We start from the raw sequence: 14,860 nt of genomic DNA on the forward strand, positions 1-14,860 counted from the left end.
GACGGACGATCAAAGTTGGATGCGGAAACTCATGGCTGCACTTATTTTGGGACGGAGGTAGTACTACTACGTACTACTTTAATTAGTCAGATAATTCAGAGCTGCTGCTCGAGATCGTCGTTGATGTCGGCCAGGGTGATGTGCCCAGCCGGAGATAGGTCGTACATCGCCGGTGAACCACCTGATGACCTGAATGGTGATGCTGCTGTCCAGCTTCTCCGACTTCCGCATCCGTGTCATCTCGACCCATATTTGCTGTGTGCAGCGCATTGCCAAAAAAGAAAAAAAAAAAGAGAGACCAATTGACGGATATGTGCAGCCTGAGCTGATTTGAGTTCTAAACTAACAATATTCAGTTCAATTCAATCTCTTATTCGAAAAAATATTCAGTTCAATCAGATGGTTTTATTTTGTGAGTTGTGCTAGCTACCTGATTGCGGTTGATCTCCTCGAGTCGTCAATAGTGAGTACTCGTGACGGTTTAGTACTGATCAATGGTCGAAGACTTGAATTTTACAACTTAATTTAAGTTAATTTTAGAGGTTTATTGTTGTACTCTATTTCTAATATTATCTTTCAAATCACGAATAATACATGAGTAAAAATTTGTACCGTCGTTTTCTTCTTCGTTTATATTTCTATAGCTTATTAGCCACCATAAAAATTTCTCCTTTTGAATGGGATAGATGATTTTAAAGGTGCAAATTGCGCGGCAAGGACTGATTCATCAACCTACCACCTACCTGTGTCACGTATTTATCATTTTCTCATACAAACTACTCATACTATTTTGTCATGCGAAATCTCAGAATAAAGTTCACATCTTCTCTCATCTCTCCCTTAAAAAAAGAATGATCAGGATTTTAGTGAGATTGAAGATGTACCGCTGATTTGTCTTATACTCCCTCCGTCCTATTTTGCTTGACGTTTTACCACCCCCCCTCCCGCCTAACATTTTGCCCCTGAATACTTGACGTTTTAACGTATTGATTGTATAAGTACCACCACTTAATTCTATGCTTAAAATATTCCTTATGCCCGCTTACTTCCTTCGCCCCCCCCCCCCCCCCCCCCCGCGGGGAAAATAAGACGGCCTAGAATGAGATGTGAACCTACTATAACGAATCAGATTGTACCACATCTCATTCTAGGTCTTTTTTTGGATAAAGAGAGTACGTGGTTGGTGTCATTTGTGATAATTCTATTATTGAAATGACCAACTGCAACTAGTAGCAGTAATAATTTAGAGCAACTTAGTAATTTTCACCTTCCGCTAATGTAGCTCGCCAATCCTAGAAGGACCAACATATTAGGATAATGGAAGTATAACATATATTAGGGAGCATATTCGTAAGGGTACCATTATGATGTTGTATTGTGTAGCAACTTGTGCGCATATAAGTTTATCATGTAATCGAAAAAAAAATTGTGTTTGCGTGTGTAGTGAATGTGAGTTTACCATGAATAAAATAATTTTCATCTTGAAAAAAGAAAAAAAAAAGCAAAACGCTGCATAATTAAACTACTCCATAAACTAAAGATGTGGACATCACGGAGAGGTGGGTCCCACGGTTCAATCAGGGAGGCCAACACGCACATGGCCACATGGGCCATGGCCGCTGGGGTTAGCTCACGGCACTCGTCTGCGCGCAACACGTGTCCCCTCCCCCCGCTGATCTGTTGCTTGGCGGTCTCCATGTGGGCCCCACGCCCTTCCTTTTCGTGTCTCGGATAAGTGGGCCCACGTCACTCGTCCCACCACCACCTCTAACCCACACAGGGCCCCACGCAGACTAGACAAAACACAAACAAGCAAGCACTGTAGCAGCTAATACCTTGGGCCGGCCAACTGCTCAAAAGAAAAGAAAAAGAAAAGGAAAAACTGATATTGGTAGTCAAAGTTTATTGTTCATGCTGTCTTGTTCATAATTGGTGCTATTACGAGAGAAGATTTGCAAGTGTTTGCCCATTGGCACGGATGCTTTGGACAGTCTGAGGGGCTGAGGGGCTGTTTAGTTCCCAAAACTTTTCTTAAAAACATCACATCGAATCTTTAACACATATATAAAGTATTAAATATAAATAAAAAAAACTAATTGTATAGTTGGTATGTAAATCGTGTGACGAATCTTTTAAACCTAATTAGTCCATGATTAACCATAAGTGCTATAGTAACCTACATGTGCTAATGATAGATTAATTAAGCTCAAAAGATTCGTATCGCGGTTTTCCAGGCGAGTTATGAAATTAGTATTTTTATTCGTGTCCAAAAATCCCTTCCGATATCCGGTTAAACGTCCGATGTGACACTTAAAAATTTTCATTTTATCAACTAAAACAGACCCTTTGTCTGACGAAAAACAGCTGCAGCTTTGCCTGTTTTGCGAGCTGAGCTTTCTATGTATTATTCGTCACATTTATATATATGCTATGCTGCATTTCTCTCTGCATTATGTGTTCGTTCCCTGATTTCCATGTCGGAAATGCCAGTGACACTTGCATTCATCTGCCATCGGTTTTCGGAACAACCATTGCTGTCTGTCTGAAAAATGCAGATGCAGAGCTTATCCTGAACGAAACGACGCAGCAGTTTTTGGGTTTCCAGCCGCTGTTTCATCAAGTGGCCGAGCAAGCAGGGCAAGCAGAAGCAGCGGTTTGTGAATGAAATCCACGCGCCACTCATATTCATGGCTGATCCTGAACTGAATTCAATGTGTCCCACAGCTTAGCACTAGCTTATCATGCACCGATCCATCCAGTCAGTGGCGGAGCCAATGATGCCATCGAGCCTAAACGATAATGTGTATTTCTTACTCATTAGCAATGGCGGAGCCACGTTCAACTCAGGTGGTGCACACGAACCCCCCAGATCCAAAATTTTTTACTTAAGAGCACTAAAATGTGCAGTGCTATATTGATTTTTTTCTAGGCTTTTAATGATAGTGCACCACCTCTGTTTGGACGCTAGCTTCGTCCCTGCTCATTAGTAACATTTTACAAGTATTTTCGATAATTAACAATGGTGATCTCACTAAGATATCTGAACTGTAAAAGGCTTTAGTTAGTTAGTTAGTTAGTAATCTGTTCTTGTCCCACTACAGGCGCTGACAAAAAAAAAATCAGCTTTTGGTTACCGTCCAGACTGAGTGGATTAAGTAGGTCGGATGCGATTAACAATTTACTAATTGGATATCTGAAGAGAGCGATCATGAGTGAGCATATCGCGGTGCAGTGCAGTTTGCATCTTTGTTCAGGTCGCTGTCCATCGGTTTTAATTTCGCACAAGTCAAACCCTTTTAAAACAATGCAGTATAGTGATCGCCGAAAGAGAGCCATGCTGCCTTTACTGCCAAGTTAATTGTGATATATTATTAGCACTAAAGTTCATGCTAGTTGACTTGAGGTTGTCAGATTTAATCGATTTGGTTCTGATTTGTGGCACGGATCATCGCAGCAAGTCAAAGCAAAAATCGAAAAGTAAGTTTTTTTTAAAAAAATTCAAAGTTCAGTAGAGTAATGGGTGGGCTGGGATCACAGGGGACACATAATCGCGTGGGAAAATCCTTGAATATTCGGCGCGAAATAAGGGATCCATCGATCAGTAGTCGCATGATCTTCATGAGCTTGCTTTGAAGCAACTGGATGCTGCCCAAAAGCAACATTTCCGGTGCATGATCTCCAGTTAATTTGATGCATGGGTTTCTTGATCTGACTGTTTTTTTCATAAAAAATTTGGAAGAGAACTGGATCTGATGATATGTGTCCCTATCTTGAGATGATGTGTATGTGTCTGTCAATTTCTTGAAAGAAATTTTTTTTGCCTTTTTTACATTCACAGAGGCATTGACTTGGTGTGTACAATTAGCTGCATCTGAAAAGAGAGGCAAGAAATGTGTGAAAATCTTTTTTTTTATCTACCTGATAGTTACACTTGCGTTGCTGTCTGAATTGATAATTGCCTAAAAGTCAGGTCATGTGTGCTGAAACTAGGCCCGTTTGGTTGTTCTCGAGCTCACAAATTAGTACGATTTCTTTAAAAATAACTTTTTTTAATTATAAAACAACATATCAACTTTGTAGTGGGTGATTTGTTGATGTCCTCAAAATTATCATAAACTTAGAGTAATCCATCATCCAAAAAATTATTCGTTTCAGCTATAGCTAAGCGTATCAATGAGAAAATGATTCATGGGTAAAAATTTTATATACGTATTCTTACCAACATATAAAACCAATACAGAGTAATAAACAACGGTAAAAATCAGCTCTAAAATTAAATTTAGTAAAGGATGGCGTTAGGATGTGTTACATACTTCGCTTTACCAACTTCACTCATATTATTTTTTCGCGCGCTTACCAAACAGTTAAGGGATACTTTTTTTTTTTGAAAATTTGATAGCAACATTGTTTGAAAAAAAAATATTTTCTCATCGTTTGACTTTTCTCTTAATTAAACTCATTTAGATTTGATCATTTAGATTTAACCAAGTTTATACGAAATATAGTAACATTTTTAATAAAAAATAAATATTGTATCAAAATATATTCAAAGTCAAATTTTAGAATTTGGACTAAGAGAAAAGTTAAATGATTTATAATATAAAACGCAGGAGTATTAATCTTTTTTCTTAACATTTTAGCTAATAATAATTAAGTAATACGTTAATCCGCTGTTTCGTTTTGCGGGAAGGAGCGTTGATAAGTCCTTACCGAGGGATAGATTTGCAATTTTCCGAGAAATAGTTGGACCAGATGAGAAATAGTACCAGGTCTGAGGCCTGTGGTGCGCAGATCTTTTTCTCCAGGGAGCCGTAGGCGAATGTTCCATCTCTCCTCTCCTCCTCTCCTCTCTCTCTCTCTTTATTACTACACGGAGAGAGCTCCAGCTCGCGCTGCTCCGACCACCGCCGCGCCGCTCGCCGCCTCCGCCACCGCCTCCGCCGGAAAACCACCCCTCCCCATGGCCTCCCCCTGCGAGCACCACGTCCCGTACACCCTCCTGGGCGCGCTCCTCAGCGGCGGCGGGCCCCACGCCGCCGCGTGCGGCGGCGCCGCCTTCCTCCGCGACTACGCGGAGCGGGGCACCAACGCGCTGCTGTGGGCGGCCCTCCTCGCCGTCACGTGGCTGCTCGTCCTCCGCCTCGCCGCGCTGCTCCGCCTCTGGGCCCTCGGCGCCCGCCTCCCCGGCCCGCCCGCCTTCCCCGCCGACCCTGGCCTCGCCGCCGGTGACATCACCGGTAGGTTTCCGTCGTCCTCCTCCTTCCTCCCTTCTCCTCCCTGTTCGTGCGAGTAGCGGTTGGTTTGGTGGTAGTTCCGGTGGGTACGGATGCGGAGCTACTGTGGAATTGGATTTGGCGCGAGTTCGGCGCCTTCGCAGGGTAGAATTATTGTGCATATGGCCTTCTTTTTTTATGCGTGTGCTCGGGTCTCCGTGGGAACTGTTCGATTGAGAGGAACTTTGGTTGCCGCAGTTTGATTCGAGATTTAGCAATTCATTCTCCTCCCAGTTGCTACGCGAGCTCCTGAGTACGGTGATTTGGGAATCTGGTCTTGTTTTGATTAATTGATGTGGGATTTGATTTAGTTGGGCGCTGATCTGGGTGGAGTTCGATTAGAATGTCAAATCGGCTGACTTGGACCGTATCGAATTATTTGATCTGTTTCACGACAGATTCGTGCCCAAATTTGTAGCTTCAGTGGCTGTAAGCCTGTAATATTTCCATTCCTATTTGAGAAAGTGGAACCTGCTGGTATGAGGTAGGGGAAGACAAAAAAAAAAGAGCTAATGATTGAGGTATGAACTGTTTTTGGCGGATCTGTCTTCCAGCAACTGAGCGTGACCTGTAAATTATTGCTTAATTTGTTTTGCCGTTTAGATTCTAGAGTACTTTTTATTTTTGATGTGAGGTTGTTTTTGCTGAACTTTCATATTTTGTCAAGTCAGCAAGGGAACTGAATTATTACCAAGTTGACCTTGATTTGGGGTATATTTCCAAAGGATTGGATGGTGTAGAGATCTGCTACGTATTACATTGAGGTTTGTCTGATTATATGAATATAGTAGGATTCCCAGTAGAATTAATACTCTGTTTCCCAAGAAAAAAAACCCAACACATTTCTCATGGGCTCATGGCAATCGGATCAAATCAAATCTGTCATCAGTGTATGCTGATCTTCATGTCAATTGTCTAGATCTAATCCTCTGCTCTTCAATACCTCTTGGCTATTGGTGCTAGAGAACAATATCGGTGCATCATGTACCCTCTCAAAAACACCTGCAAATGGTCATTAAAAAGTGTGAGATAATTTGAAAACAATGATACTGCATGGATATATGCTGCCACAAAGTTTCTAAATTAGTTTAACACAGGGCAGAAAATTGAATAGACAGATTTTAGTAAACAATAGTATAGTACCATCCTCTTTTCTTTTTTTTTTCAATTATCCTCTTTCAGTTGATTTTGCTTCCTTATTTCACCTCCCATGACAAAGTTCGTTTTTAAACTATGCATAACGAATTTGGATTATAAACAGATTTTCTTTAAAATAAACATTTACACCTTATTTTGAATACGATGTACATGAAGGTAGAATGAACCGTCCTACCCTGATCTGCGCCAAACTATGAGTTAGGAAATATTGGACAAAAATTGCTGAAATAACCTATCTGGATGAAAAAGAAAACATCTCCCTTGTATAAATAAGTTGTTTGTTACAATTTTGCCAGAAGAGGATTGAGTTACTAACAGGATTCACTAAGCATAAGATAGGTGTTTTGCATATAAATATAGGAATAGATAGGTATCATGCGAGTATTTTACTAACTTTAATACGGATAACTTTTTTATACCATGCTGTCCTATGTTTGTGGCATCGTATTGTATTTCTCATTTTTCCTGTTTAGTCAAACAAACATGTGTGCAGACTGGCCTAGCTCAACTCTGTAGTCTTTAGGGCCGGATTATACAATGCTCTAGCACATGGTGCATCAAATACTATATATAACAAATAGTCGGTTGTACATTGTTACGCATAAAAATTCTGGAAAGAAATAGCTAATGCAGATTTTGAGCAGATTCATAATTGTGATCTTCCAGTATTTGTCGAGTAAAACACTAAAACTGTGGATGGTTTGATTTCTGATCGTATTCCCCTGACCTGCTGTATTTCACCACTGATCATTTGTTCCTTTCAACTGGATTATTAAACAGGCTACCTATCGAAGTTACATGGCAGTTATGGCCCAGTTGTTCGACTGTGGCTCGGACCCTCTCAACTGCTTGTCTCAGTTAAAGATTCTAGGGTGATTAAAGAGTTGCTAACAAAGGCTGAAGATAAGTTACCGTTGACTGGGAAGACATATAATTTGGCTTGTGGAAAACTTGGTCTGTTCATTTCCTCGTTCGAGAAGGTTTGTGTCTCAAATGTGATAAAATACCATATGCAGTCTGCTGTATTAATTTGTCTCGTTTGCCTTGCATATTTTTTGTGATAGTTATCATTCAGATGGCACATACAATTTTTGGTTCATCTCCGCTATTCTTTTAATGTTTTCTCCTGCATTTTCAGGTCAAAAGTAGGAGGGAATCACTGAAGTCATTCTTGGATGAAAAACTTAGTGTTGGTGCTAGTGGAAGTTCCTTCAAGATCATTCAAATTGTCCTTGATAGAATTGACTCCATTATGGCCAGGGATTTTCTGGACTGCAGATATTTTTCCCAACACATGGCATTTAACATTGTTGGCTCGGCTCTTTTTGGTGATGCCTTCTTTGATTGGTCTGATGCTTCTGCCTATGAGGAGCTGATGATGACGGTTGCAAAGGATGCTTGTTTCTGGGCTTCTTATGCAGTTCCCCCATTTTGGAAACCTGATTATAGGAGGTACAGAACACTATGTGCTCAATTGAAGATATTAACACAAGGCATCGTCGCAAAATCGAGAAACCAAAATGGCGTACTTAGCCTTATTGATCTGAGTTCCAGTCAGAGAAGTGAAAGGATGATAAAAGATCCATGTAGAGGCGTTTCTCTGCTCGATGGTGTGATTTCAAGTCGTTGTCTCAACGAGGCAGCTGAAGGGCCTCTCAGCTCAGAAGAAATATGTGGTAACATTATGGGTTTAATGTTGCATGGAATTTCCACGTGTGCTAACCTAATTGGCAACATCCTAACAAGGCTTGCCTTGTACCCAAACTTGCAATGCCAGGTACGCATTATTTGCTTTATTTCTCTGTTGCAAACAATCCTTGTTGCTCTTTATGTGATGATTGGTGCTTGTTACTGCTTTTTTGTTTAAATAGGTAGCTCCTTTCCCTAAACAAATATCTCCCAGTTATATATATCAATATATGTTACTATGTTGCATATTGTCCAGTATTGCTCCTCGTTCTTTGCTTATGCAATTTATTTCTGCCCTTCATGTAGTATCATGATAGTCTCAAGTTATTCTGGTTTGGTTATAGCATTCCTTTGTTAATTTGACAAGGCTGAACTTGTTTCTTCTTCATTGATCTTTGTTGACATGGAAACTGCTACTGCTTCTTTCAGGCGGTTGCATTGTATTTATGCTGTTTCTCTGACTTACATGTGCTGTTTTCCTACAGCTGCATTCGGAGATAGTTTCAGGTCACAGTGAATCATCGGAGCTTAAGATAGATGATGTGCTTAGGATGAAATTCCTACTTGCTACTGTATGTGAATCTGCTCGACTTTTGCCTGCTGGACCTCTTCTCCAGAGATGTTCTTTGCAACAAGGTATACATATCTTTTCAATAAAACTTAAAAAGTACCGATCATTGAAAAATGAAAAAAATATTACATAGCACCACGTTTCATACGCTGTATATCTTGAGGCCATTTTTATTAATATATATTTTTTCTTATATGTCCTGAAATGTCATCCATATCATATTATCATATGATTTTAAATGGAGATGTCTTTTCTTCGTCCCGATCTTGCTGTAAGGTTCCTTAATATATCCATTATCCAGTTGTAGGAGAAATCAGGTGCAATTTTATTTCATTTATTTTTAGCATGTGTGACAGTGTGAGCTCTAGACCTTTTGGAATACCTGCTGTACATTATTGATCTCCTTACAATTTCCTTGAGTGCAGATGTTAATCTCAATTCCAGCATTACAATACCAGCTGGAGCAATATTGGTTATTCCTTTGCATCTCGTGCAAATGGAAGCTTCTACATGGGGTAATGATGCTTGCCAGTTCAACCCTAATCGTTTCCTCAAAAAGGACATTAATTTTGAAGGTCTCTCCCTCTGCTCCCTTCATTTTCCTTTCCGCTTGTCCATTTGTGCATTATCTCAATATGTTTTCTTCTTTTACTTGTTTTACTGCAGAGATATTAGCGGCAGCACATAAAGGCTCAAATGGGATCAACCTCTTCACTGACGAGTGTGATAAGACTGAATCATTCCTTCCATTTGGCTCTGGGAGTCGAGCATGTGTTGGGCAGAAGTTTGCGGTTCTTGGGATCGCAATGTTGATTGCTTCTCTGCTTCGCAGTTACGAGGTTAGATGTGATAATTTTTTCTGTATCTTGGCATATGGCCATGTGAAGAGACACGGCCATGAACTCTGTTATTTATTACCCTAAAAAAACTGTTATTTATTTCTATTCACTATGAGTTCGAGTTTCTTTAGAACAATTCCTGACTAAATTATGGTTACACCCCCCTTGAGTTATAAAATTTGTCCCTTATTAAGGTTGTATTCTAAACTTGTGATGTTGCTTGGAATTCGAACCTGCAGGTACAACCTCATCCAGCTTTATCCAAAGAAATGGAATCATTAGTTGACAGCAACAGCCTTCACCATATTCCGAACCCAAAGATCATCCTCAAGAAAAGAAGCATCTGAAGCAGCACCTTGACAAATTAAAGCTTGACGCATTTACCCTTGATTACAATATATGTTTTTTTACTGGTGGCATGCCAGGATATGGTCTCTGTTTTTTTTTTTTTCAGAAGCAATATGGTCTCCAAGCTTGCTTTCTTTCCATCCCGTTCAACCGCGCAGAAACCGCGACGTGGATGGTTTTTTCCTCCAGATTTTTAACGGCCCCAGTGAGCTTTTCTAGACCTAGTTTCCATTAATTAGCGTTTTGAGGCACTTGTGGGCAGTTAAATCACAGGAGGTGTGTACCGATGTGCATAAACCAATAGTAGCTTCTTTTTTTCTTATTTTTTTCCGGTTGGTGTTTTCTTCTCCTTCTGGAGGAATGTAATGTTTTATGATGCACTGTATGGTTGTATCGTGCGCGGGAGCGCAGAATCTGTTAATGAGTTTAGTGTACCATGTACCTATATATATGGTCACATTGTATTATTGTTGATTGTTCTTCCACCGTAACTGGTGAAGTTTCTCAAAAAGAACATTGGAATTTGTATTGCCTGGTTTGTGGACAAAACATCAACAAAAAAAAGAGAAGAAAAAACATGGTGACTGAGTAGTACGTTATCGAATTATTATGATATTTTACCATCGTCGTCGTCTCGAAGTAGCGGTAGACTGGTACTCCCTCTCTTAAAATGTTTGATGCTATTGACCTTTTTAAAAATATTTAACCATTCATCTTATTTATAAAATTTAAGTAATTATTAATTATTTTTCTATCATTTGATTTATTATTAAATATACTTTTATGTATATATATATAGTTTTACACATTTCACAAAAGTTTTTGAATAAGACGAACGGTTAAATGTGTTTAAAAAAGTCAACGGCGTCAAACATTGAGGGAAGGGGGGAGTAGTATACTACTAGTAGTGTGAGTGTGTATTATTTTACAGAGACAGTCTGTGCTTGGATTGCATAGGCGCTGTTTTTGGCTTCGTCTCGAGCTGCATTTGCCTGCATCCTCTTCAAATCTTCAGGGATGAGAGAGGCAACGGCGCAGAGCAGCCAAGCATGGACGGAACCAGTCGGTGGTGTATACGTCCAAGCCGAAAGCTGCCTCACCATCTTCCTATACTAACTGCTTTGATTTTTTTTTTTTTGGTTTTTGGGATGCAACCTGCACTGTGGCAGTGGCAGTGGCACCGGCAGTCCGGCCGGCACGGTGCGTTACGACGTTGGCTGTTGATAGAGAGATTCTCCGGTCAGAATTTTCTCTTGAGAAAAAGAAATCTGAGGATACCCAGCCCAATATATATGGGGCCTAAAACAAGCGAGCTTTTATGGGCCGTGACGAGTAGCCATCGGCCCATCTCCGCTTTCCCTTGTTCAGGTCAGGAGGCCGTGGCCCGTGTGTGCGACATGGTCGCACTACGTGAAGGAAGGAATTTTTTTTAATTTTTTATTAAAATATTTACAAAACTAATTTTGTGTTTTAAAAATTTACAAAACTAGTCGCCCATCGCCCTCTCGAAGAGTGATTTTTAAAAAATCGCCATCCCAAAGAGCGATCTATCCTACGTGGCAGACAATCGTTGGCTCATGCCTAACGGCCGGCTAAGGAGGGCCTGCCATTTTTACAGACAGCCCCTTTGCCGCCCTCCAAAAGGACGATTTTTGGCTTGGAGCCGCCTGCAGAGGAGAAGGGAGGGCAGCATGGCCTTTTTGCAGGCAGCCCCCTTGTCGCCCTCCGAGGGGGCCGCTTGCAAAGGGGAAGGGAGGGTAGCATGGCTTTTTTACAGGTGCCCTCCCCCCGGCTCTCCCAGAGGGTGTTTTTAAATTGTGCTGGGGCCGCCAACTTTAAGGGCAACCACCAGGCGATTTACTCCGTTCATTTAGGAAATTAAGTAAACCATCGCTTTAGAAATTGTAAAAATTTTAGAATTGAATGATATATTGTTGAGGCGGTTTGGAGCCTAATGAGAGGTGTTTTACTTCAAAATATTTAATTATTACTTTAAAAACTACATAAATCATCGTTTCGAAATCGAACAAAATAGGAGGAATAATTTCAAATTATTAATTACATAAACTTAACTGTTTTGCACTTAAAATTTAAGAAAATATGTATTTTACATAAACATAATTATTTTGCACTTAAAATTAGGTAAAGTATCGTTTTGAAATGAACAAAACAGGTAAAAAAATTTAAAATTTCAATCATGCATTTTTCACATAGATTGGAGCCCGAGGAGGGGGTATGTTACCTATAAATTGTAAGTTACTTAAGTTTCGTATAATTCTCGCGTATGTTGAATCATGTGCACAATTGAAGGTAGAAGTTACAAAAATATAAGCAGGTACTTATAAATTATAAGGATACAATGTATCGTGGCGTCAAAGGAACTTTGGAAATCGAAACGATACAATCCTATCAATTTATAATTCGTGACGCATACAAGAACACACCATAATAATGAAACATTATAATGACAAGATAGTTAAGAAGTGCAATGGATAAACGATACAAATTTGTCAGTCCTGACGAATCGAGCCTGAGCTTATCTACCGACCCCTTCTGCATCGTTCAACATGTATTGCATTTTCATGCTCCTTCAATTGCTGGTACTCTACCTGTGTTTCAGACTCAGTTTCAGAGGGCGATGGACGACTAGTTTTGTAAATTTTTGAAACATGAAATTAGTTTTGTAAATATTTTAATAAAAAAATGAAAATAAAAAAAATTCGTGAAGGAAGGCCAGTGCCCTTTCCATGAATAGTCCATGCTGGATTCTCGCATTTGTTTCTTAGATGCAGATTTATGGATTTGTAGAAAAAAATGAATTTTCTGAACTTTCATAGTTTTCCCTATATTACCTTTTTTTTTTGCATTTACTTCCTTACCTATATTTTCAAGTCCAACTATGATTTTACCCATATTTTTTCAGTTCGTGATTTTCCTTTTCTTTTTCTTTTAAAAACAAGCCTAAAGCCTGTCCTTGGCCCCATTCCATCAAATAATTTAATGGTCTTAAAATTCATGTCAAAACAGGGCAAAAATTTTATGTCAGCAATGTGCTTGCCCTCATTTTTCTGAACTAACGGAACAAATGAGAATTTATTTTAAAATAAGGACATATTTCATTCCAAAATGGTTGATGTGAAAGCGGTGACAAAGTCACAAAGTCCTCATCAAGGTAGAAGCAAATTTTACAAGGACATATGCAAATTTTAATACCGAAGTCATCTGAACTGATTTTTTTTTTTAGGGGGGGGGGGGGGGGGGGGGGCAAATACAAACGCAAGCTTCAGTAAAAAAAATATAAACAAAATAAGTACTCCCTCCGTCCAAAAATGTAAGCATTTTTAGATCTCGACATAGTCTCCGAGATGCTACTTTAACCAACAATATCTACAAAAGTAAATATTTTAAAAAAAGAATTTTATATTATGATAGTTCGTTTAATGATAAATATAGTAACATCACATTTACATAATTAATATTTTTAAATTTTTTACTATTAATAGTTAAAATTTAAAAAGTTTGATTTGGCACTATTTAAAAAAATGCCTCTATTTTGGAACGGAGGGAGTAACTGATCGGATGAAACATCTTCTTGTTTCCCATATAAAAAGGCCAATCCACATAAAAAAAAGAGTAAATTTCACAAAACTACACATACCATGACCAAACTATCACAAAACTACAGATTTAACTTGGTTTATCACAAAACTAAACATTTAACACCAAATTTATCATAAAACTACACATTTAAGATGAAGTGTCACAAAACTACATGTTTAGTAACTAAATTATTACAAAACTATAGGTTTAGAACCAATTTAGTCACAAAACAATAATGTTTATAGCTCCAGCATAATAATGGTGCTAGGGATTTAAACTCTAAAAGCTATATTTTTGTGATAATTTCAATTTTAAATATGCAGTTTTATTTAACCTTAAATCTGTAATTTTGTGATATATATGGTGTTAAATATGTAGTTTTGTGATACAACGGCTTAAATCTGTAGTTCTACGATAGTTTGATCAAAGTACTCCCTCCGTTTCACAATGTAAAACTTTCTAGCATTGCCCATATTTATATAGATGTTAATGAATCTAGACACATATATGCGTATAGATACATTAACATCTATATGAATATGAGTATTGCTAGAAAGTCTTACATTGTGAAACGGAGGAAGTACCTATAGTTTTGTGAAATTTACTCTAAAAAAAACATCCCACCCAATAAAATAATGTCCCACGCGAAATCAACCCATCAGAATACTAGATAGAGAAAAACTGAACCCTATAAAACCATTCATTCGTCTAGATTCATCCTTAGTTCGTATTTCTTCAGATCTTGTTGCAACGCCTATGCACAGCACGGGTTAGAGCCTTAGGGCAGTCCCAACCCTCCACCTAGGATGGTGTCTATAGCATTAACTATATTGCCATGTAGGACTTTTAGCTTATGTGACACTATATTAATTAAGAGAGAGAGAGAGAGTGAAGAGAGAAAGAAACTAGGTCTCATGCAAGACACAGCTTCAACACGAGAACCTATGCACTAGACACTATTAAGTTTGCATTGGGAGAGAATAGTGTCTTCATAATAGATGAAGAATAAATATGATTGGTAGAGAAGAGAGATGATGTTTTTTTTAATGGCCCACTTTAAGAAACCATGAGTTGTGAAGTGTAGTTTCTATTGTGATGTCTTTTTGACATGGCACCATGGACACTGCTTATGGACACTATGGGTTGGGACTGTCCTTAGAGGTAAGATCCTGATCGAAATTAAAAATAAGAGTAAAATCATACTTTGTCTCTCCCAAAATATAGTATTTTTTTATATGTATGATGGAAAAAAAATACTTCCTCCATTCTAAATTAGTTGTGTTATTACAATACTATATTTGTCCTAAAATATTTTTCACTTTTGAGTTCTAGTAGTCCCATCAGTCAACTCCCATTCAAATTTACAATTTTTTATTCTTACT

The 14,860-nt window shown here is 38.7% G+C and overlaps 1 protein-coding gene across 1 annotated transcript; it reads left to right on the forward strand.

Moving 5' to 3' along the window:
• Window positions 1–4,853: 4,853 nt before the first annotated feature.
• On the forward strand, window positions 4,854–10,327 carry LOC127780099 (uncharacterized). Its single transcript, XM_052307049.1, has 7 exons — window positions 4,854–5,237; window positions 7,212–7,411; window positions 7,570–8,208; window positions 8,606–8,756; window positions 9,117–9,266; window positions 9,358–9,530; window positions 9,770–10,327. The coding sequence occupies exons 1-7, from the start codon at window positions 4,961–4,963 to the stop codon at window positions 9,875–9,877; spliced, it is 1,698 nt and encodes a 565-aa protein (XP_052163009.1). The 5' UTR covers window positions 4,854–4,960; the 3' UTR covers window positions 9,878–10,327.
• The last annotated feature ends 4,533 nt before the right edge of the window (window positions 10,328–14,860 follow it).

Source organism: Oryza glaberrima, chromosome 7, assembly GCF_000147395.1.
Source record: "Oryza glaberrima chromosome 7, OglaRS2, whole genome shotgun sequence".
In the NCBI taxonomy this organism is placed as follows: domain Eukaryota; kingdom Viridiplantae; phylum Streptophyta; class Magnoliopsida; order Poales; family Poaceae; genus Oryza; species Oryza glaberrima.